This window comes from Bufo bufo, chromosome 8 (genome assembly GCF_905171765.1).
Source record: "Bufo bufo chromosome 8, aBufBuf1.1, whole genome shotgun sequence".
In the NCBI taxonomy this organism is placed as follows: Eukaryota; Metazoa; Chordata; class Amphibia; order Anura; family Bufonidae; genus Bufo; species Bufo bufo.
Window position 1 is genome coordinate 93,145,114 of NC_053396.1, and position 25,658 is coordinate 93,170,771.

The 25,658-nt window shown below is 46.1% G+C and overlaps 1 protein-coding gene across 1 annotated transcript in view; it reads right to left on the bottom strand.

Moving 5' to 3' along the window:
- The window catches only part of TEX11 (testis expressed 11), a 1,801,876-nt gene that overhangs the window by 169,061 nt on the left and 1,607,157 nt on the right, over positions 1-25,658 (bottom strand). The window contains exons 17-19 of the mRNA XM_040406306.1: positions 8,739-8,808; positions 8,383-8,453; positions 8,197-8,313 (exon numbers count right to left, since the gene is read on the bottom strand). Of these exons, the coding sequence (XP_040262240.1) occupies positions 8,197-8,313; positions 8,383-8,453; positions 8,739-8,808 (258 nt within the window). The remainder of the gene's footprint in view (positions 1-8,196; positions 8,314-8,382; positions 8,454-8,738; positions 8,809-25,658) is intronic.

Below are 25,658 nucleotides of genomic sequence, written 5' to 3' on the forward strand. Positions count from 1 at the left end.
CAGAGACTCCATACAGGTATGATCACCCACCGCACTCTCACTGTGACTTTCTACCTTCAACCAACCTTAGTAGTAACCAGAGCACAATAGACTTTGCCAGGTTCTTTACTAAACGAGAGCTAGTTACAAAGGGACTGGCGAAGTTCAGTGATCGCCCTGAAAACTATAGAGCATGGCGGGCCTCCTTTTATAACATTGCAAAAGACTTGGGTCTGTCATGTAGTGAGGAGATAGACTTCCTTGTAGATCGGCTTGGAAAAGACTCTGTAGAACATGCCAAAAGAATCAGGGATATTAATATAAACTACCCAGAGATTGGCCTAAAAATGATCTGGGATAGACTTTATGAATGTTATGGTTTTGCAGAGATCATAGAGGATGCGTTGTTTAAAAGAATTGACGAATTCCCTAAAATATCTAGCAAAGGTTTCCAGAAACTTAGGGATTTAAGTGATCTACTGATGGAATTACAGGTTGCCAAAGCCGAAGGGGATTTACCGGGGCTTGCTTTCCTCGACACTGCCAGAGGTGTCAAGCCTATTGTATTAAAGCTTCCCCACAACCTGCAGGAGAAATGGGTCTCCCATGGGTCAAGGTACAAACATACCTACAATATGCCATTCCCTCCCTTCAGTGTGTTTGTTGACTTTGTAAGGCTAGAAGCTAATATTCGTAATGACCCTAGCTTTGATCTATCACAGTCTTGTGCCATGCCCTATGACAACAGACCACACAAAGGATCAGTGGCAGTGCACAAAACTAACATTTCACCTGCAGATTCTTACAGGCATTACAGCTCTGCCAGCTGCGAAACAGTCAAAGATCCTGGTAAGCAGTGCCCTCTACACAAGAAGACACACCCTCTTCTGAAGTGCAGAGCCTTTAGAGAAATGTCCATAGGAGATCGCAAAGCCTTCCTCAAGGAGAACCGCATTTGCTACAAGTGCTGCTCATCAACATCACATATTGCCAAAGACTGTCAGGTTAGTGTAAAATGCACAGAATGCAACAACTCAGATCACAACACGGCCCTACATCCTGGGCCTTTCCCATAGACCTCATCACAGAGTAACAGTGCCAGAGAGCATGGCGGGGAGGAAAGTAACTCTGAAGCTATCCCACCAGAAGTTACTTCACAATGCACTGAAGTCTGTAAAGGACTCATAGGCGGCAGGTTCTGCTAAAAAATCTACCTAAGGGCTCTTTCACACTTGCGTTCTTGTCTTCCTGCATAGAGTTCCGTCGTCGGGGCTCTATGCCGGAAGAATCCTGATCAGGATTATCCTAATGCATTCTGAATGGAGAGAAATCCGTTCAGGATGCATCAGGATGTCTTCAGTTCCGGAACGGAACGTTTTTTGGCCGGAGAAAATACCGCAGCATGCTGCGCTTTTTGCTCCGGCCAAAAATCCGGAACACTTGCCGCAAGGCCGGATCCGGAATTAATGCCCATTGAAAGGCATTGATCCGGATCCGGCCTTAAGCTAAACGTCGTTTCGGCGCATTGCCGCATCCGACATTTAGCTTTTTCAGAGTGGTTACCATGGCTCCCAGGACGCTAAAGTCCTGGCAGCCATGGTAAAGTGTAGCGGGGAGCGGGGAGCAGTGTACTTACCTTCCGTGCGGCTCCCCGGGTGCTCCAGAGTGACGTCAGGGCGCCCCAAGCTCATGGATCATGTGATCACATGGATCACGTCATCCATGCGCATGGGGCGCTCTGACGTCATTCTGGAGCGCCCCGGGAGCCGCACGGACTGTAAGTATACTGCTCCCCCGAACCCCGCTCCTACTATGGCAACCAGGACTTTAATAGCGTCCTGGGTGCCATAGTAACACTGAACGCATTTGGAAGACGGTTCCGTCTTCAAATGCTTTCAGTACACTTGCGTTTTTCCGGATCCGGCGTGTAATTCCGGCAAGTGGAGTACACGCCGGATCCGGACAACGCAAGTGTGAAAGAGGCCTATCAAAAGTATACCCAAAGGGCTGCAGAGACAAAGCCATCAATGTTTACACCATCCTAGATGACTAAAGTAATGCGTCCCTAGCCAAATCTACTTTCTTTGACATTTTCAACATTAAAGGACCCAACACTCCTTATTCTCTAAAGACTTGTGCAGGTACTGTAGAAACAGCGGGGAGGAGAGCTAGTGGCTACCTAATTGAGTCCATAGATGGTAAGATGTGTCTTTCCTTACCAACTATTACTGAATGTAACCAAATCCCTGATAATAGACACGAGATCCCTACACCAGAGGTAGCCATACATCACCCCCATTTAAAGCGTATAGCCCATCTCTTGCCAAAACTCGATCCTAACGCTCAGATAATCCTACTTCTAGGGAGAGATATCTTACAAGTTCATAAAACTAGAGAACAGATTAATGGCCCACATCATGCTCCTTATGCCCAAAGGCATGACCTAGGATGGGTCATAGTAGGAGATGTCTGCTTAGGAAGGATACACAAACCAACTTCCATTAATAGCATGCTTACAAGCACATTAGATAATGGACGTCCCTCTATCTTCCAACCATGTAAAAACAACTTCCTCATAAAGGAATTGCCACATAGTACTCACCTACCTCGTTCTTTCATAGACTCTGTAGACCATGACATAGCTTGTGACAGTGACAAAGACCACCTAGGTTGCTCAGTGTTCCAAAGGACCAAGGAGGACAATCAGATAGCAATGTCCCATGAAGACAGATTGTTTTTAGAGACCATGCAAAGGGAAATCACTAAGGAGGAAACAAATAGTTGGGTCGCACCTCTTCCCTTCAGGCCTCAAAGGCAATGTTTGCCTAACAACAAAGAGCAAGTCTACAGACGTTTTGTCTCTCTAAGACGTAGCTTCCACAAGAAGCCAGAAATGAAAGATCGCTTCTTTACTTTCATGAGGAAAATATTTGAGAATGGTCATGCTGAGGTAGCTCCCACCCTTAAAAACTCTGAAAAAATGTTGGTATTTACCCATATTCGGGGTTTACCACCCAAAGAAACCAGGTCAAATTAGAGTAGTGTTTGAATCTAGTGAAAAACATGAAGGCGTCTCCTTAAACGACGTCCTGCTCTCAGGTCCAGATATTAACAACAGGCTCCTAGGAGTACTGCTTTGTTTTCGCAAAGACTCTGTTGCCTTCATGGTGGACATTCAGCAGATGTTTCATTGCTTTCTCGTTAAAGAGGAACACAGAAACTTCTTAAGATTTCTTTGGTTTATTGAAAATGACCCCACAAAAGATATTGCAGAGTACCGTATGTGGGTACATATCTTTGGTAACAGTCCCTCCCCTGCAGTTGTAACTTATGGTCTCAGACACTCTGCTCAGGAAGGCGAAATAGAATATGGGTCAGACAATTCGTAGAAAGAGACTTTTATGTAGATGACTGTCTAAAATCACTACCCACTGTTGAGGGTGCAATAAGTCTCCTTAAGTGTCACCGCCAGTTCTGTGAGAAGGTCTGGCAGACGTCCTTCTCTACCTCTTGCATGATGTTCTTTGTTTTGGTTTCACTTTGTCATCTCCTTTCCTTCTCCCAGGTGTCACCTATTTAGACTAATCGTCTCCCTTTATATTCCCTCCCATACTGCCTCACTTTGCGGTTTATACTACTTCCTGGATGAAGTGTTCACTGCTGGAGGCTGCTGCTGCTGCTGTTTACTCAGATAAGTCTTTTCATGTATTGTGTTTCCTTGCTGGCTTGATTCTAGGTGACCCTGACTCTGTCCGTATTAAGTGAAGGGAGCCGGTGGTCATGTCCCCTCACTATTATAGGGTTTTCAGGTGTCACACAGTCTTAGGTACGTGGGCATGCAATCGTCTACCATTGAGACCCTTGCATGGGCATAGCAGTCAGGGAGAGCTCTTAGGGTTTTATAGGGCTCACCTATATGCTCCTTAGTTTGGGATCAAGCCAGTCGGACGTTTATTCATAAGTACCAGCTATCTGCAACATCATCCGCATTTGGAATCTGTTGCTGTCAACTCTCAAGATGAGATCCAAAGAGCTGTCACTATCAGTGAAGCAAGCCATCATTAGGCTGAAAAAACTCAACAAACCCATCAGAGAGATAGCAAAAACATTAGGCGTGGCCAAAACAACTGTTTGGAACATTCTTAGAAAGAAGAAACGCACCGGTGAGCTCAGCAACACCAAAAGACCTGGAAGACCACGGAAAACTGTGGTGAACAACTAAAGAATTTTTTCCCTGGTGAAGAAAACACCCTTCACAACAGTTGGCCAGATCAAGAACACTCTCCAGGAGGAAGAAAAGACTTCACCAGAGTGAATACAGAGGGTTTACCACAAGATGTAAACCATTGGTGAGCCTCAAAAACAGGAAGGCCATATTAGAGTTTGCCAAACGACATCTAAAAAAGCCTTCACAGTTCTGGAACAACATCCTATGGATAGAGGAGACCAAGATCAACTTGTACCAGTGATGGGAACAGAAGAATATGGAGAAGGAAAGGAACTGCTCATGATCCTAAGAATACCACCTCATCAGTGAAGCATGGTGGTGGTAGTGTCATGGCGTGGGCATGTATGGCTGCCAATGGAACTGGTTCTCTTGTATTTATTGATGATGAAAAAGCAGCAGGATGAATTCTGAAGTGTTTCGGGCAATATTATCTGCTCATAGTCAGCCAAATTCTTCAGAACTCATTGGACGGCTCTTCACAGTGCGGATGGACAATGACCCAAAGCATACTGCAATAGCAACCAAAGAGTTTTTTAAGGGTAAGAAGTGGAATGTTATGCAATGGCAATAAGTCAATCACCTGACCTGAATCCGATTGAGCATGCATTTCACTTGCTGAAGACAAAACTGAAGGAAAAATGCCCCAAGAACAAGCCGGAACTGAAGACAGTTGCAGTAGAGCCCTGGCAGAGCATCACCAGGGATGAAACCCAGCGCCTGGGGATGTCTATGCGTTCTGGACTTCAGGCTGTAATTGACTACAAAGGATTTGCAACCAAGTATTAAAAAGTGAAAGTTTGATTTATGATTATTAGTCTGTCCCATTACTTTTGGTTCCTTAACAAGTGGGAGGCACATATGCAAACTGTTGTAATTCCTACACTGTTCACCTGATTTGGATGTAAATACCCTCAAATTAAAGCTGACAGTCTGCAGTTAAAGCACATCTTGTACGTTTCATTTCAAATCCATTGTGGTGGTGTATAGAGCCAAAAATGTTAGAATTGTGTCAATGTCCCAATATTTATGGACCTGACTGTATATGATGACCCGGATCGTATTGCTCTGGCTGAATCTAAACTGCGTCTTTTATGCCAGGGTAAACAGTCCGCAGAGATATATTGTTCTGAATTTTGGAGATGGGCAGCTAATACTGGTTGGAATGATGCTGCACTCCGAAGTCAATTTTGCCATGGTCTTTCCGAAAGATTGAAAGATGCATTTGCTTTTCATGAGAGACCAGCCTCGTTAGAATCTGCCATGTCTCTAGCTGTTAATATTGACAGGCGTCTTAGAGAGAGAGGAGACTACTCCTTCCTGTTATATTCAGCCCAAGGACAGCTAATGTTTGCCCCTCTCGGAGATTCATGGAGTTTTCTGAGGGTAATAAAAAAAAAAAAAAAAAAAAAAGAAGAAAAAACCCTCTAAAAACTTTCCATTTGCTACTATTGGCAAGGTTGATGCAGAAATTGAAGGTTTGCCGTTTGCTTGTAGTTCCCGTTTTCTCCTACCTGCCAGGGTGGCGCAAGACAGCAAGAACATTGTTTGTGAGATTTTTGTAGATAGTGGAGCAGTGCGGGGACCCGATGCGCTCCTTCACCCTCCGCAAACCACTTCTATGTCGCGGTCAGCGCTGACCGCGGCATAAAAGGGTTAATCCGCCGGAATCGCTGTAAACAGCGATGTCACCGCAAAAAGCAGGGGCCCGTCTACCAGGGACTGCCGGACCCCTGCAGTGATCAGGTGGGCGCAGCTCCTGCACCCACCCGATCAGACCGCCGTGCATGTTTGGCGGAATGCGTTCTGGCACAGCTGCCCCCACCGTACATGCACAGCATTTTTCTTTAAGGGGTTAAAGGGGTGGGGTACAGTGGAGGTCACTGTTAAGGAAGCGGGGTACTGTGGCAGTCACTGTTAAATGGGCAGTCACTGTGGAGGTCTCTGTTTAGGGGGCCGGGAATGGTGGAGGTCAGTTAAGGGGATTGTAACCTATGGTCACTGTTAAGGGGCGGGTGCTGTAGAGGTCACTATTAAGGGGGCGGGCCCCTGTGGAGGTCACTGTCAAGCGGGTGGGGTGCAGTGGAACTCAATGTTAAAGGTGCAGGCTGCTGTAAAGGTCAAAGTTAAGGGGGTGGCCTGCTGTGGAGATCCCATTTTACTGAGAAGGGGCACTGTGGGGGGGTCAGTGTTAAGGGGTTGGGGGCTGTGGATGTCACTGTTATAGTGGATACTGTTGATATATTTTAATGACACACATAAACATTAAATGAAATAGATTAAATATATCCATGTGAAGCCGGGTCCTTCAGCTAGTCATATACAGTTCCTTGCAAAAGTATTCACCCCCTTGACTTTTTTCGTATTTTGGTGCCTCACAAACTGGAATTAACATGGATTGTTTGAGGATTTGCATGCCCACAACTTTGAAGAGGTTTTTTTATTTTTTTAATGTGAAGCAAACAACAAATAGTCAAAATAACAGAAAAAGTCAATGTGCATAACTATTCACCCCCCTAAAGTCAATACTTTGTAGAGCCACCTTTTGCGGCAATCACAGCTCCAAGTCGCTTTGGATAAGTCTCTATGAGCTTGCCACATCTTACCACTGGGATTTTTGCCCATTCCTCCTTGCAAAACTGCTCCAGCTCCTTCAAGTTGGATGTTTGCGCTTGTGAACAGCAATCTTTAAGTCTGACCACAGATTTTCTATTGGATTGAGATCTGGCCTTTGACTAGGCCATTCCAACACATTTACATGTTTCCCCTTAAACCACTCAAGTGTTGCTTTAGCAGTGTGTTTGGGGTCATTGTCCTGCTGGAAGGTGAACCTCCTTCCTAGCCTCAAATCACGCACAGAATGGTGCAGGTTTTGCTCAAGAATATCCCTGTATTTAGCACCATCCATCTTTCCCTCAACTCTGACCAGTTTCCCAGTCCCAGCTGCTGAAAAACATCCCCACAGCATTATGCTGCCACCACCGTGTTTCACTGTGGGGATGGTGTTCTTTGGGTGATGTGATGTGTTGGGTTTGCGCCAGACATAGCGTTTTCTTTGATGTCTGAAAAGTTCAATTTTAGTCTAATCAGACCAAAGCACCTTCCTCTATACATTTTGGGAGTCTCCCACATGCCTTTTCGCAAACTCCCAACGTGTCTTTTTATTTTTAGCTGAAAGTAATGGCTTTCTTCTGGCCACTCTGCCATAAAGCTCAACTCTATGGAGCTTACGGCTTATTATCGTCCTATGTACAGATACTCCAGCCTCTTCTGTGGAACGCTGCAGCTCCTCCAGGGTTACCGTAGGTCTCTGTGCTGCCTCTCTGATTAATGCCCTCCTTGCCCGGTCTGTGAGATTTGGTGGGTTGCCGTCTCTTGGCAGGTTTGCTGTTGTGCCATGTTCTTTCCATTTGGTTATGATAGATTTGATGGTGCTCCTGGGGATCATCAAAGATTTGGATATTTTTTTATAACCTAACCCTGACTTGTACTTCTTAACAACAATGTACCTTACTTGTTTGGGGAGTTCCTTGGTCTTTATGGCAGTGTTTGGTTAGTGATGCCTCTTGCTTTGGTGTTGCAGCCTCTGGGGCCTTTCAAAAAAGGTGTGTATATGTTATTACAGATGATGTGACGCTTAGATTGCACACAAGTGGACATCATTTAATTAATTATGTGACTTCTGAAGGTAATTGGTTGCACCAGAGCTTTTTATGGGCTTCCTAAAAAAGGGGGTAAATATATACGCACATGCCAATTTTCTGTTTTCTATTTCTAAACAATAGTTTTATTTATATATTTTTCTCATTTCATTTCAACTAGACTATTGTGTTCTGATCCATCACATAAAATTCAGATCAACAAAACATTGAACTTAAGGCTGTAATGTAACAAAATATGAAAAAAGTCAAGGGGGGTGAATACTTTTGCAAGGCACTGTACATAGTGTAAAAAATTGTAGAAAAAAAAAAAGATATGCTATTATTCACTACCTGTTCAGAGTGGCAAGTGGTATTTCTAGCCATTTCGAGGTCAACTGATGCCGCCATTAATAAACATGACTTTTGAGCTACTAGCACTGTCCTGTCACAAGGGCAGTGCAAGGAAATCTGTCAAAGAAAACAGAATGAATTATACATTCACAAAACGTCCATATATGACCTCTTACTTTGCCATACCTTGTAAGAAAGAAGAAAGCAGTCTTTCATCATTAGTGGGGAGTCCTCAGTTTGTACAGCCAAATTCCAAGCTAATTTCGGCAAAAAGACATATCAAAGCACAAAAAAAGTTAATAAAGAATATCGATAAATAAGCAGCAAAGCCAACGTGAAATATATACATTTTAAAATAATACATACACCATGCCAGTCAAAAGTAGGGCACACCTGACTGACTGATTTAAATGGGTTGTCCAATTTCTAATTTAATTTGTGAAAATGCAATATTATGTCATGTACTATATGCTCCATACAAGCATACATGATTATATACTGTCCCCCAGCTTCCCCAGTGTCAGTGAAATAAATATACTTACCTGTCACCTTCTGCGTCCATGGTCTGCAATATGGTTTCTGCTCCTGGGTTCCTGCTACTCTGTGCAGGTGCTGAATGAGAAATGGATGCGTCCAGCACATGCGCAGATACTGGCAGAATGCGCATGTGCTGGATGAATCTATTTGCTGTTCAGCACCTGCAGACCGTGGACGCAAGGCTGGCATCAGCACCCGGCATACCCTGTGTCACGGTCCATCCCATGACAGAAGTGGGAAGATCTGAAAAACTGGCGGCACGTGAGGGTCTCTTTGTTTTCTCCTTGCAGTGTTGTTTTTTGGTGGTGACCACACCTCTTGTCAGGTGCAGCTTGTGTGGTCATTACTGAGGCTCTATTTAGTTCTAACTCACATTACTTACCATGCGGTTTATATTTCCTGCTTGGTTTTGGTTGAGCTGGTGTGCTGTTCCTTTGGATCTCCTGCTCCTCCATACTTCTTTAAGATAAGTGCATTTCGTTTGGCATTTTGTTGTTCGCTTGTTTCTTTTGTTTTCTAGGCCTCAGGGAGACGCAGGTTCCTTCATCTGGAAAGGAACCAGTAGTCTCATTCCCTGCCACCGTTCCTAGGGATTTCCAGGGTCTCCAGGGCTAAGGTTACGGTGTATTCCCACCTTTAAGGTCTACTCATACTGGCAGGAGTGAGGGAGAGGTCTAGGTATTCCTAGGAGGTCACCATCTCTCTACCTTAGCTTTGAGGCCTAGACTCTGGTCTATTTCCTTCTGTGTGTCATTTGGTGTGTTCCCCTCCCTTATACATGTGACATTATCAACCGCCTAAAAGCCGTAATTTTGTTTGTGTCAGTGCAGCGATGGATACGGTTTCTGCACTGGTCGATCGTAGGGACTGTCTTTGGAGGTGGCTGACCTCTGCACGGCCATCTCGCAGTTTTAGAGACCACAGGCGGCGGCTTCCAGCAGTGGGAACCAGGCCTGCCTGGAACCTAAGGTCGCTCTCCCGGATACTGACAACTTTGTTTGGTTCAGGAAATCGTGCAAACTATATTTTAGACTACGTCCTAACTCTTCCGGGGACGAGAGCTCTGGGACTTATCTATGATGACCCAGATCGGGTCTCCCTGGCCGAGACTAAGTTGCGTGGTTTATGGCAGGGAGAGTGTTCTGCTGAGTCCTATTAATATAAATTTAGGATATGGGCAACTGATACTGAGTGGAATGACACAGCCCACCGTAGTCAATTCTGTCAAGGGTTATCCGAGAACCTGAAGGACACATTGGCATTTCATGAATATTCAGAGTCATTGGAGGCAGCCATGTCTCTGGCTGTACGTATTGATAGACGCCTAAGGGAGAGATCTAAGGTTCCTCTCGCTCTGGACACACTATCATATGGGCAGGCGGCCTCTTCCGACATTTTGGGTAGGGAGGCACTTGAGCTCATGTCTGGTGATGAGCCAATGCAGCTGGAAGAAGTCTATAGCTTTTCATCCTCAGTCGAACGGACAGACTGAGCGCACTAACCAGAATCTGGAGACTTATTCGAGATGTTTTGTCTCAGAGAATCAGGAGGAGTGGTTTTCATTTTTGTTGTTGGCTGAGTTTGCCATAAATAACCGTAGGGTGTAGGCAGGAGTCCACTGATAAGTAATCGTTTTTCGGAGCATATGGGTTCCATCCGCAGTTTGGCACGTTTTCTGGTACTGAGAAAGATTTTCCTCTTCGTTGTCATCTATTTGGCGGAAAATTCTAAACAATTTAGAAAAATGGGCAAAAAGTATAAATGTAAGGCTGACAAGAGACTAGTGTTGAGCGAGTATGCCCGGCCGAATTGCTGTTCGGCTCGAGCATCGCTATGCTCGGCACATAGCAGTACTCGGCCGAGTACCGCATGTGCTCGAGCGCCATGCTCGAGTCTCCTTTCCGCACGTTTCTTGGCTGCTATGCAGCCAATAAACATGCAGGTAAGTACTGCCATTACTGTAATGCCATAGCCTTGTTGGTTACAGTGATTGGCTGGCCGGAACACGTGATCGGGTGCTATATAGCACCCGATGGCGCGTGTTTTGCTCATTATTAGTCAGGGAGAGCTGCGCTTACGAAGGGACAGATAGTGTAGTGAGTGCGATCGCAATCTATTTAGTTGAAAAACGTATCAAAGACCCAAAAGTCCTTTTAAGGATTATTGTGTGTGGTGGCAGCAATATAATATAGCCATCAATTTTTTCCCCCACACTTTTTCTATAGAGGGTGTCTGCAGTGACTTGTGACATTTGTGCAATACTTTATGTGTGTCAGGGCCAGAGATAGAAAAAATATAAGTGAAATCTAGTATATTTTTTCCATACTTTCATGTACTTTTCCTATAGAAGGGTGTCTGCAGTGACTTCTGACATCTGTGCAATACCTTGTGTGTGTCAGGGCCAGAGACAGAAAAAATATACGTGAAATCTAGTATATTTTTTCCATACTTTTGCATACCTTTCCTATAGAAGGGTGTCTGCAGTGACTTCTGACATCTGTGCAATACCTTGTGTGTGTCAGGGCCAGAGATAGAAAAAATATAAGTCAAATCTATTTTCCTTTTTCAATACTTTTACGTACTTTTTCCATATACTGTGCTTGCTATGAACTGTGACATCCGTGCCACATCTTGTGTGTCAAGCGTACATATAACATTTAATATGAAGAAGGCGAGCATTAAGGGATAGGGAAGTGGCCGTGATGCTGATGGCTCATGCAGATGCCGTGGCCCTGGGGGCAGAGAAACTGTGCCTGCTGCCAGAGCACAAGAAAAACAATCATCCATGATACCTAGCTTAATTTCCCAGTTTGCTGGGCATCGCAGGACAAAACTCTTGAAGTCAGACCAGTGCGACCAGGTGGTCGGTTGGATTGCAGCAGATAATGCTTCCAGTCGGTTAAGCACCACCCTGTCTTTCACCAAGTCTCAGTAGCCAAGAGTCTGGTCAACAGAATCCTCACCCTGATCCTCCTTCCTCCCACCATGGAGAGTCTTTCCAAACAAGTGATCCTTGGATATTCCGAGGAGCTCTTTTCATCGCCAATACTTGATTTGGCCCTCTCGCCAAGCACGCTTGAAGAGGGACATCAGATCTTGTGCCCTGATACCCAACCTCTACAGCATCCACAGTCACAAGAAGATGACGGTGGGGAACAGCAATTAGTGTGTAATGAGGTGGATGATGATGAGACACAGTTGCCATTGAGTCAACCGCAATTACTGTCTCAAGAGGTTGATGAAGAGGATGATACAGAGTTGTCAATCACTGAGGTTGTGGTTGGGTTAACAAATCAAGACTATATTGAGAATGAGGAAGTGGAAGAGGACTTGGTGGACGATGAGGTCATTGACCCAACCTGGGAAGGTGGATAGCCGAGCAAGGACAGCAGAGGGGGAGCGATCTGCAGCACCGCAACAGGCTGGAAGAGGCAGTGGGGTGGCAAAAGGGAGAAGGCGGGCCTCACCAAACAGGCCCGCAACTGTTCCACGGAGCACCCCCTTGCATAAATCTCCCTTGCCAAGGGTAGGTATTCTGCAGTATGGCGCTGTTTTGAGGAAAGTGTGGACGACAAAAGAATAGTAGTTTGCAACCTGTGCAACACCAAAGTGGGCCGGGGCGTGAACACTAGCAACCTCACCACCACCAGCATGATCCGCCACATGGCATCCAAGCACCGTAATAAGTGGGACGAACACCTGGGTTCACAATCTGTGTCTGCGGGTCACACCACTGCCTCCTCTTCCCCTACGGTATGTGCTGGCCAATCGCCTGTCGAAGGCGCAGGCAAGGATGCCTCCCGCCCTGCACCTGGAACTTCGCAAGCACCATCTGTGACCACATCCACTTCCCTGTCCCAGAGCAGCATCCAAATGTCCTTACCCCAGGCATTTGAATGCAAGCGCAAATACCCAGCCACCCACCCACACACAGGCCAGAGCACTAAATGCGCACCTTTCAAAATTACTGGCCCTGGAAATTTAGCCATTTAGGCTTGTAAACACTGAGGCCTTCTGCAGCCTGATGTCGGCAGCTGTCCCGTGGTACTCTGCCCCCAGCCGCCACTATTATTCCAGGTGTGCCGTGCCCACCTTACACCAACATGTGTCCCGAAACGTCACACGTGCGCTGACCAACACAGTTACTGGAAAGGTCCACTTGACCATGGACACATTCGGGCAGGGACGCTACATGTCCCTGATGGCACACTGGGTGAACGTTGTGGAGGACGGGAGCTAGTTGTATTATGGGATTGCACGGGTGCTACCGACGCAGAGGATTGCAGGCCCTATGTCGATCAGGGTTTCCGCCAACACCTATATTAGTGGCTCAAACCCCCACTTCTCCTCTTCCGCCTCCTCCTCCACTTCCACCTCCGAATAATCCGCGTGCAGCACCAGTCAGCCGGTAGCTGGAAGCAGTGTAGCACTGCAGTGGTGAAGCGTCAACAGGCCGTGCTGAAGCTGATATGCTTAGGGGACAAACAGCACACCGCCGCAGAGCTGTGGCAGGGGATAAGAGACCAGACTGGGCTGTGGTTCTCCCCAACTCAACCTACAACCAGGCATGGTTGTTTGTGATCATGGCCGTAATTTGGTGGTGGCTTTGGAGCTCGGCAAGATAGCCTAGCATGCCTAGCCCACGTCTTAAACTTAGTGGTTCAGCGGTTTCTCAAAATCTACCCCAATTTGCCTGAGCTACTGCTTCAGCCGGTCTGTAAACACTGCAGAAGCGCTTGAAATTGCCAGCTCACCGGCTGTTGTGCGATGTAAGCACGCGCTGGAACTCCACGTTCCACATGTTGGCCAGACTTTGTGAGCAGCAGAGGGCAGTAGTGAAATACCAGCTGCTACATGGTCGTCACATTTCCAGTCAACTTCCGCTAATCAGAAGCGAGGAGTGGGCATGGATGTCTGACCTCTGTGAGGTTTTAAGAAACTTTGAGGAATCAACACAGATGGTGAGCGGCAAAAACGCTATTATCAGCGTAACCATCCCACTTCTGTGTCTACTCAAACGCTCGCTGCTCACAATTAAGGCCGACGCTTTGCATGTGGAAGAGGTGGAAAGAAGACATTACACAGGGTGATAGCCAGACCACCCTCCGTCCGTCTTCTCAGCGCGAATTGGACGAAGAAAAGAAGGAGAAGCAGGAGATGGTTGCCTCCGCTACAGAGGGTAGTACCCATGGAAGTTTAATTCCATCTGTTCAGCGTGGGTGGGCAGAAGAGAAGATCCTGATGATGACAGCAAAGTCTTGCCTATTGGTACTCTGGCACACATGGCTGACTTCATGTTAGGCTGCCTTTCCCGCGCCCCGCGAGTTATACGCATTTTAGACAACATGGCTAACTGGGTGTTCACCCTTCTCGACCCCCGCTACAAAGAGAACTTGTCATCTCTCATTCCTCAGGACGGGAGAGGACGAGCAAAACGGTGCAATACCAGAAGGTCCTTGTTGAAAAATTGCTCCAAAAATTTCCATCTGACAACGCTGGCGGCAGAGTCCGTACTTCCTTGGGCAACCGAGGAGGGGAGACAAGAGGAACACACAGCAGTTTCAACAGAGGCAGGGCAACACTCTCCAAGGCCTGGGACAGTTTCATGTCACCCCGCCAGCACCCTAACCCTGATGCGCGGCCTAGTGTCACAAGGAGGGAAACATTTTGTGTCAGCATCCTCAGTGATCCCTCAGTGCCTTACAACTACTGGGTGTCCAAGCTGGACCCGTGGCACGAACTGGCGCTCTACGCCTTGGAGGTGCTGGTCTGCCCTGTCGCCAGAGTTTTGTCTGAGTGGGTATTTAGTGCTGCTGGTGGCATTATAACAGATATCGTATCCACCTGTCAACTGAAAATGCTGACAGGTTGACTCTTATGAAAATGAACAAGGCCTGGATTGCCCCTGACTTCTCGACTTCACCAGAGGAAAGTGGATGAACATAAAGGCACTTTAATGTGCTGCCTCAATGAATACTTCTGTTCAGTTTTTACAAAGGAAAATGAAGGAAAAGGACCTCAGTTAGGAAAGAAGACTAATGAATCTTTTGATGCATGTGACTTTACAGAGGAAGAGGTTCTAAGTCAGCTGTCTAAAATTAATACAAATAAGTCACAGGGGCCTGATGGGATACACCCAAAGCTATTAAAATAGCTCAGCGGCGAACTAGCAAAACCATTAACAGATTTATTTAACCAATCAATGGCAACAGGAGTCGTCCCAGAAGATTGGAAATTGGCAAATGTTGTGCCCATTCACAAGAAAGGTAGTAGGGAGGAATCGGGCAACTATAGGCCAGTAAACTTGACATCAATATTGGGGAAATTAATGGAAACCATACTTAAGGAGAGGATTGTGGAACATCTAAAATCACATGGATTGAAAGATGAAAAACAGCATGGGCTTACTTCAGCGAGATCATGTCAAACTAATCTTATTGATTTTTTTGATTAGGTGACTAAAATAATAGATGGTGGAGGTGCAGTAGACATCGCTTATCTGGACTTTAGTAAGGCTTTTGATACTGTCCCACATAGAAGGCTTATCAATAAATCTCAGTCTTTGTGCGTGGACTCCCATATTGTTGAATGGATTAGGCAGTGGCTGAGGGACAGACAACAGAGGGTTGTAGTCAATGGAGTATATTCAGACCATGGTCTTGTTACCAGTGGGGTACCTCAGGGATCTGTTCTGGGACCCATATTGTTTAATATCTTTATCAGCGAAATTGCAGAAGGCCTATGGTAAGGTGTGTCTTTTTGCTGATGACACAAAGATTTGTAACAGGGTTGATGTTCCTGGAGGGATACACCAAATGGAAAAGGATTTAGGAAAACTAGAGGAATGGTCAAAAATGTAATGTTGATAAGTGCAAGATAATGCACCTGGGGCGTAAAAACCCAAGAGCAGAATATAAAATCAGTGATACAGTCCTAACCTCAGTATCTGAGGAAAGGGATTTAGGGGTCATTATTTCAGAAGACTTAAAGGTAGGCAGACAATGTCATAGAGCAGCAGGAAATGCTAGCAGAATGCTTGGGTGTATAGGGAGAGGCATTACCAGTAGAAAGAGGGAGGTGCTCATGCCGCTTTACAGAGCACTAGTGAGACCTCATTTGGAGTATTGTGCGCAGTACTGGAGACCATATCTCCAGAAGGATATTGATATTGAGAGAGTAGTGGATGCATGGAATAGCCTTCCTGCAGAAGTTGTAGCTGCAAATACAGTGAAGGAGTTTAAGCATGCATGGGATAGGCATAAGGCCATCCTTCATATAAGATAGGGCTAAAGGCTATTCATAGTATTCAGTATATTGGGCAGACTAGATGGGCCAAATGGTTCTTATCTGCCGACACATTCTATGTTTCTATGTTTCTAATGTACTGAATATTCTGTATTCCCATGCACCCCTTCCACCACAATAAAGGGTATATGGTTGAATCTTCCTTTTCTCCTGCTCCTCCTTCTCTTCCATCATATCAACATGATTATTCGTTGCATAAAATGCCCTCGTGTATATGCCCTCTAGGGTTGAGCGAACTAGGATTTTTGGACCCTGGACCCGAACCCAAACATTTCAGTAAAAGTTTGGGTTCGGGTTCGTTGTTCGGCGATTTCTCAGCGCTTTTTGAAATGCTGCAGAGCAGCCAATCAACAAGCGTTTAACTGTCTGACCTTAGAAGCCATCACAGCCATGCCTACTAATGGCATGGCTGTGATTGGCCAGTGCAGCATGTGACCCAGGCTCTATATAAGTGTAGTGTCCCACTAGGTAGGGGTGGGCACTACACAAGGGTCAATTGGGTCACGTGTTACTCCTACTCTTAAGGGACAGTGATATTATATTTAACTATATACTTTAATGTATTTTCTATGTGCTTTTACATGTGTTGTTTTCCCCTGTGACATGCATAGCAGGCCTATGATGGTGTAGTGTAGCATCCTAGACACTAGAGGGAGATAGGGAGCCCCTAGTATAAATGTTCAGGCCCAGACAGGGAGGAATTAGTCTGTAGTCAGGAGTCTGTGGACACAGAAGTGAGAGGGCATCTTAGCCAGAGGTATGCTGAGGGCCTCCTCCTGACATGCAGCTAGATAGTCCAGGCTGCTAGTTGCTACCAGGAGGCTAGTGAAGAATTATAGCCTGCCTGTGGATAATGAGCCTCAGTTAGCTCAGAAGATTACCCCAAGAGAAGAGATGTGCCTCCTGGGAGAAACCCCCAGACACCCTCAAGCCAAGCAGTGCCAGTACAACCAGCTCAGATAAGTAAGCTGATGGGCAGAGGTACTATAAAGTGAGAGCAAGGGTCAATACTGGAGGAAGATTAACTACCAAGGATTAAAGCCAGCATTTAGGCATTCGGGCCTTTGGATACAGCCAGCCAGAATAGCTGTGAGTGCAGCCTGGTCTGTGAAGCATTAATTGTGTACCCTCCGAGTATCTTGCAAGATTATTACCTGCCATATTGTTGAGCATAAGCCTGCTTGTGGAATATTGATATAAGGGACTGCATTATCATCTGTATGTAAAGTAAAGCAACGTTTGGTTCACTATACCACCTGTGTACATCACTTATTGCTACTGGAAACCTGTGTGCCACCGTTACAGGCACTGGCATCACGATCCTTAAAGGGACCTTGCCCCAGGCACTCAAAACACCCGCAACATCCAGGGCACCTCATCCACCATCAGGCCTTGTCCCTACATACAGAGTGTGCCCCAGAGGAACTTTGTGTCAGCCTCTCCTTCGCTGCTGCATGCCTGCCCAGGGTTCTCCTCCAAACAGTGAGTAACCCTCGATTGCCCATAACCGTGACCTCACTTCGCAATACCCTGCAGGTCTGGCGTGCTGCATAAGCTTGAGTCACGTAGCGCTGCACGTCACTCTGCTGTTACAAGTGTACGGAAAGGATGCTGCTGGACTGGTGATTTCAGGGAGAGAATAGGAGAGAATCTAACTCAGTGATCTACATACAATTAGTTTTATGGGTGCAGGGCACAATCTTTTTACCCTGCCCTGAGCCCATTGACCGAAAAAAATAAAAACTTTTATCTGTCTGTTAGTTAGGTGGGCAGCGGCGGTGGCCATTTTATGCAAGCTCAGTGCACCAGCACTGCATCTGAGCTTTTGTGACATTCTAATCCAAGCTTGAAAAACTGCACTAATAATCTGGTTGTAAAAAAATCAAAATTTTTTGGCAATATACAACATCTGGTGCATTTGCAGGATTAGTCAGTATGCAATTTTAGCTAGAAATACAGGCATAATGTTCATGTTTTTTTAAAACACCCTTTTTGTGCAAAATACACTATTTTACATCCCTAGCTGCATCTGGACGTGTGAAATTCAAACGTTATATACAGCTTTCATATTCTCTTAGTAAAAAAAAACACTTTTTTGGCAATATACAACATCTGGATTAGTCAGTGTGCAATTTAAGCTCAAAATACAGCCATAATTTTCTGGGTTTTTAAAAACACACTTTTTTGTGGCAAAAACCGCTATATTGCAGCAAGTGTGAAATTCAAGTTTAATATATACAGCTTTTATATTCTGTTAGTAAAACACCCCCCCCCCCCCCCACTTTTTTGGCAATATACAACATCTGGATTAGTCAGTGTGCAATTTAAGCTAGAAATACAGCCATAATTTTCTGGGTTTTTAAAAACACACTTTTTAATACACCATTTTACAGCCCTTGCAGAATCAGCACGTGTGAAATTCAAGGGTTATATACTGCTGTCATATTCAGTTATTAAACAAACACCCGTTAGGGCAAAAAAAGTTTATTTGGAAGCCTTTGCTGCATATGTCATTGTGAGATACACCCTTTATATATTTGGGTTATATTCAGATATTTATACAGCCATTTTGGGCACAAATCTTTAATTTCGGCCTAGTTTGGTTCAGAGCGTGTGAGATACACCCTCTATATACAGGGGTTATATTGTTCTATTAATAAAACACCCTTTTGTGGGCAAAATAAACAATATTTCCACCCTTGCAGCATCAATACGTTTGAAATTTCAGGGTTATATACTGCTGTCATAATCAGTTATTAAACTAACACCCGTTGTGCGCAAAAAAATATATTTTTGCAGCCTTTGCTGCAGATTTCATTGTGAGATACACCCTTTCTATATTTGCGTTATATTCAGTTACTTGAAATACAGCCATTTTGTGCACAAACCTTTAATTGAGGCCTAGTGGGGGTCAGGGCGTGTGAGATACACCCTTTAAATACAGGGGTTCTATTCAGGTATTTGAAATACAGCCATTTTGGGCACAAATCTTTAATTGCGGCCTAGTCTGGTTCAGGGCGTGTGAGATACACCCTGCACATACTGTCGTTCTATTCTACTATTAATTAAACACCCATTTAGGGCAAGATCCTAAATTTGAGAAATGTGAGGAGAGCGTCAAATAAAGGACGTGGCCCAGGTCGTGGTGCTGCTGGTGGAGCTCCTGTTGCAGGGAGAGGACGTGGTCGATCTGTGACAGCTACACGCACAAGTGAAACCCCTTCCTCAGGTGCAAGTAGGCGACAGAACCTGCAGCGGTATTTGGTCAGGCCTAATGCGGCTCTACGAATGGTGAGGCCTGAACAAGTACAGGCGATAGTAGATTGGGTTGCTGACAGTGGCTCCAGTTCCTTCACATTGTCTCCCACCCAGTCTCATGCTGAAAGACCACAGTTGGCACCTGCAGCCGATGTCCATCAGTCTTTCACCTCACCCCCCTGCAAATCAGCCAAGCAGTCTGAGCCCCAAGTCATGCAGCAGTCTCTTCTGCTTTTTGATGACTCTGCTAGCAGTGTTTCCCAGGGCCATCCACCTAGCCCTGCCCCAGAAGTGGAAGAGATTGAGTGCACAGATGCCCAACCACTTATGTTTCAAGATGAGTACATGGGAGGACCATCGCAGCACGTCTCGGATGATGACGAAACACAGGTGCCAACTGCTGGGGCTTTCGAAAGCCTGGGTGGAAGATGATGTGGAGGACGATGAGGTCCTCGACCCCACATGGAATCAAGGTCATGCGAGTGACCTATGTAGTTTGGAGGAAGAGGCAGTGGTTGCACAGAGCCACCAGCACAGCAGAAGAGGGAGCAGGGTGCAAAAGTGGAGCAGCCGTCCTCTAGACAGTACGCCTGCTACTGCCCACCGCAGCAAGGGACCGAGCACACCAAAGCCAGCTCCAAGGAGTTCCCTGGCGTGGCAGTTCTTCAGACAATGTGCTGACAACAAGACACGAGTGGTTTGCACGCTGTGCAATCAGAGCCTCAAGCGAAGCATAAACGTTCTCAACCTGAGCACAACCTGCATGATCAGGCATTTAAGTGCAAAGCACGAGCTGCAGTGGAGTAGACACCTCAAAAACCAAGAAAGGTCTCTGGCTCCTGCTTCCTCTTCTGCTGCAGTCTCTGCCTCTTCATCCACCTCTGGAGTGACAGTGCCACCTGCCACCCCGCAAACAGAGGATCTTCCAGCAACACCACCACCTGGATCACCAAGCATCTCCACAATGTCCCATGGAAGCGTTCAGCTCTCCATCTCCCAAACGCTGGAGAGGAAAAGGAAGTACCCCCCTACCCACCCGCGATCACTAGCCCTGAATGCCAGCATTTCTAAATTACTGGCCTTTGAAATGCTGTCATTCCGTCTGGTGGAGACGGATAGTTTTAAAGGCCTTATGGCGGTGGCTGCCCCACAGTACGTCGTGCCCAGCCACCACTACTTTTCCATGCGAGCCACCCCTTCCTTGCACAACCAAGTAGGGGACAAAATCAGGTGTGCACTGCGCAACGCCATCTGTGGCAAGGTGCACCTGACTACGGATACGTGGACCAGTAAGCACGGTCAGGGACGTTATATCTCCATAACAGCACGCTGGGTAAATGCAGTGGCGGCTGGGCCTGAGGCGGATAGCAATTTGGCGCATGTCCTTCCACCACCGAGGATTGCAGGGCGCTTCAGTTTGCCTCCTGTTGCTTCCTCCTCCTACTCTGCTTTCTCATCCTCTACCAGCTCCTCATCCGGTCAGCATAACACCTTCACCACCAACTTCAGCACAGCCAGGGGTAAATGACAGCAGGCAGTTTTAAAACTTATCTGTTTGGGGGACAAACCCCACACCGCGCAGGAGCTGTGGACGGGCCTTGAACAACAGACTGATGAGTGGTTGGTGCCAGTGAGCCTCAAGCACGGCCTGGTAGTGTGCGATAATGGGCGAAATCTCGTAGCAGCTCTGGGACTAGCTGGTTTGACGCACATCCCTTGCCTGGCACATGTGCTGAATTTGGTGGTGCAGAGATTCCTTAAAAATTACCCCGATATGTCAGAGCTGCTGCATAAAGTGCGGGCCGTCTGTGCGCGCTTTCGGCGTTCTCACCCTGCTGCTGCTCGCCTGTCAGTGCTGCAGCGAAACTTCGGCCTTCCTGCTCACCGCCTCATATGTGACGTGCCCACAAGGTGGAACTCCACCTTGCACATGCTGGCCAGACTGTGCGAGCAGCAGCAGGCGATAATGGAGTTTCAGCCGCAGCACGCACGGGTGAGTCGCTCGGCGGAACAGCACCACTTCACCACCAATGACTGGGCCTCCATGCGAGACCTGTGTTCCTTGTTGCGCTGTTTCGAGTACTCCACCAACATGGCCAGTGGCGATAACGCGTTTCTCAGCGTAAGTATCCCACTTCTATGCCTCCTTGAAAAAATGCTGCTGGCGATGATGGAAGATGAGGAGAAGGAGGAGGAAGAGGGATCATTTCGTAGGGTTTCCGGCCAGTCATTCCCAAGTGGCTCCGAGGGTGGATTCCTACAACCACAAATACCAGCTACACAATTGTCCAGCCAGGGCACAGTTCTGAAGGATGACAAGGTGGAGGATGAGGAGGAGGAAATTGAGGAGGAGGAGGAACCATGTTCACAGCAGGGTGGCACCCAGACCAGCTCATGGCCATCACTGGTGCGTGGCTGGGGGGATACAGAGGACACAGACGATACACCTCCCACAGAGGACAGCTTTTCGTTGCCTCTGGGCAGCCTGGCACACATGAGCGATTACATGCTGCAGTGTCTCCGCAACGACCGCCGAGTTGCCCACATTCTCACTTGTGCTGATTACTGGGTGGCCACGCTACTGGATCCCCGTTACAAGGACAACGTACCATCCTTAATTCCATCACTGTAGCATGATTGTAATATAAGCGAGTACAAGCGCACGCTGGTAGATGCGCTGCTGGTGGCATTCCCACCTGACAGCGGGGGCACAGTGGAAGCACAAGGCGAAGGCAGATGACGAGGAAGAGGTCGCCAACGCAGCTGGGGCACCGCCAGCACCTCAGAAGGCAGGGTTAGCATGGCCGAAATGTGGAAAAGCTTTGTCAGCACGCCACAACAACCAGCACCACCAGCTGATATGGAACATCTTAGCAGGAGGCAGCATTTCACCAACATTGTGGGCAGGGGGCGTCATCACAGTCAAGCGCAGCCGCCTGTCTACAGCCAATGTGGACAAGCTCACGTTCATTAAAATGAACCAGGCGTGGATCCCACATGACTTGTCCGTACCTTGTGCAGAATAGACCACTAACCAGCCATTGTTATACTGCAGCGCAATTGCTTATTGTTGTATTTTTGATATTTCACACTCTTTTGGAGTGTACCCTAATTTAAAAAAATAAAATTAAAACCAAAAACCTGTGTTGGCTACCTCGATCCTCCTCCACCACCGCTTCCACCTACACCGCTACGTCCACCGCCTCCTCAAACTCCTACTCCATATGAAACTCCACCTCATAAATCACTTTTTTTTTTATTGGTACGTATTTTATTTTATGTCATTTCACTACTTTGTCAGTTACATTTTCGGGTGAAATTCACCAATTTTTGGGTGTGAAGTACCACTGCTATACCTTGTAGACAGGTTAAAAAAAATTAATAAATAGTCAGTTACATTTTCCGGTGAAATTCACCAATTTTTAGGTGTGATGTACCACTGCTATACCTAGTAGACAGGTTTAAAAAAAAAAAAATTGTCTGTTACATTTTTTGGTGAAATTAACCAATTTTTGGGTGTAATATACCCCTCCTCTACCTAGTTGACAGCTTAATAAATTTCAATAATTTTTCTTTAACATTTTCGAGTGACAATAAACAATTTTTTTCTGTCAGACCCCTGCTCTGCCAAGTAGACAGGTTAATAAATTTCACAAATTTTTCTGTTACATTCTTGGGTTGACATTATACAATTTTAGACGTGAATAAACCCCTGCTCTGCATAGGTGACAGGGAATCAAATTTTAGAAATTCTTCTTTAATTGATGCGCGCCACCTCCTTTGATTCAATGCTTAAACTTTAACAAGTTGTACCACATTTGCGCTTCAATAATTTATCCCACATTTCCGCTTTACTCTTTTGGCCAACATTTGCACTTCAATACTTTATCCAACACTTCCGCTTTACTCTTTTGGCCCACATTTGGGCTTCTGTAATTTGTACCACATTTGCGCTTCAACAACTTTTTCCCACATTTCCGCTTTACTCTTTTGGCCCACATTTGGGCTTCTGTAATTTGTCCAAAGTTTTCGCCTCAATAATTTTTCCCATAATTCCGCTTTACTCTTTTGGTCCACATTTGGGCTTCCATAATTTGTCCAAAATTTCCGCCTCAATAATTTTTCCATAATTGTGCTTTACTCTTCTGGCCAACATTTGGGCTTCTGTAATTTGTCCCACATTTGCAATTTAACAGCTTTTACCACATTTCCGCTCGATACCAATTTTTTAAAATAAATTTATCTCCCTTAAATTTGGTCTCTTTTTCTCACGCTCCCTCTCCGGCGTGGAACCCTGATTCGCCGATAACCGTGATCAACATGGTAGGCTCAGAAGAGAACATCGAAAGTTGATAGAGAAGATATCCAAATGGATGGTGGATGTCACTGGGGCACCTCCACATAGGTGACAGGAACATAAATTTAAAAAAATCATCAATTACATTGTCAGGTGACATTTTTCAAATTTTGCCGGATAGAAACCCCTGCTCTGCATAGTTGACAGGGAATAAAAATTAATAAATTCTTCAGTAATTAATGCGTGTCACATCCTTTCATTCAATACTTAAACTTTAAAAAGTTGTCACACTTTTATGCTTTCATAATTTGTCCCATAATTCAATAGAGATGTCCCGAACTATTCGCCGGCGAACATCGCTTGTTCGCGTTCGCCGCGGTGGGCGAACATATGCGATGTTCGGTCCGCCCCCTATACGTCATCATTGAGCAAACTTTGACCCTGTACCTCACAGTCAGCAGACACATTCCAGCCAATCAGCATACCCTCCCTCGCAGACCCTCCCCCCTCCTATCAAAAAGCAACTACAGCATCCATCTTAGATTCATTCTGAAGCTGCAGTGTTAGTGAGAGCAGAGAGAGTGCAGCTGCTGCTGATTTAATAGGGAAATCGTTAGCTAGGCCAGTGTTCTGTGTCCACTCCAGTCCTCAAAGACTCATCTGATCTGCTGTAAGGACAGCGTCCTGACAGCACCCCAAAAAGCCCTTTTTAGGGTACTTTCACACTAGCGTTTTTCTTTTCTGGCGCTGAGTTCCATCCTAGGGGCTCAAATCCGGAAAAGAACTGATCAGTTTTATCCTAATGCATTCTTAATGGAGAGTAATCCGTTCAGGATGCATCAGGATGTCTTCAGTTCAGTCTTTTTGACTGATCAGGCTTTTCAGAAAAACGTAGCATGTTGTATTTTTACCTCCGGCCAAAAATCCTGAACACTTTGACTGAACGCCGGATCTGTTTTTTTTCCCATTGACTTGCATTAACGCCGGATCTGGCGCTGTGTGTTCAGTCAAACCGGATCCGGCTTTTGCATGTTAAACCCGAAAAATGTGAAAAAAAAGTTAAAGTCCATAAATGGCGGATCCAATTTTTCCAATCCATTTTTTCATTGTGATCAAAATCCTGATCAGGATTCAAATGTAATTCGTTTTCACACGTTTTTCCGGATCCGGCGGGCAGTTCTGGTGTCGGAATTGAACGCCGGATTAAAACAACGCTAGTATGAAAGTAGCCTTAGGGCTAGTACATCAGTCTGTTTTTTATTTTTTTTTCTCTGTAATATAATTGCAGTTGCCTGCCAGTGTGTGTCAGGCCCACAGAGTGTACTGTGCCCACTACTCATATCTGGTGGCACAGTAGCTTGCAGATAAAACAGTAAAACATTTTTTTCTCTGTAATATAATTGCAGTTGCCTGCCAGTGTGTGTCAGGCCCACAGAGTGTACTGTGCCCACTGCCAGTGCCCACCACTCATATCTGGTGGCACAGTAGCTTGCAGATAAAACAGTAAAAAAAAAAATATCTGTAATATAATTGCAGTTGCCTGCCAGTGTGTGTCAGGCCCACAGAGTGTACTGCGCCCACTGCCAGTGCCCACCACTCATATCTGGTGGCACAGTAGCTTGCAGATAAAACAGTAAAACAAATTTTTCTCTGTAATATAATTGCAGTTGCCTGCCAGTGTGTGTCAGGCCCACAGAGTGTACTGTGCCCACTGCCCACCACTCATATCGGGTGGCACAGTACCTTGCACGCATAGTACCACTAATCTAAAAAAAAATGACAGGCAGAGGCAGGCCATCCCGCAGGGGCCGTCGTGGTCGTGGTGCTGTGATTTCCTTTGGCCCTAGAATAATGCCCAGTGTTCAGAGGCCACGTACCCTTAACTCAAAAAGTTCTAAGGACATAGTTGACCTGCTAACACAGGACACCCAATCTTCTACAGCTTCCGCTCGAAACCTTGACGTACCATCCTCCTCCAGCTCAGCTTCGGGCACCTCTCAAGTTACCACTCGCCCGCCTGCCGCCACCACCACCACTAGCACCACAGCCGCTTCACTTGATCTGT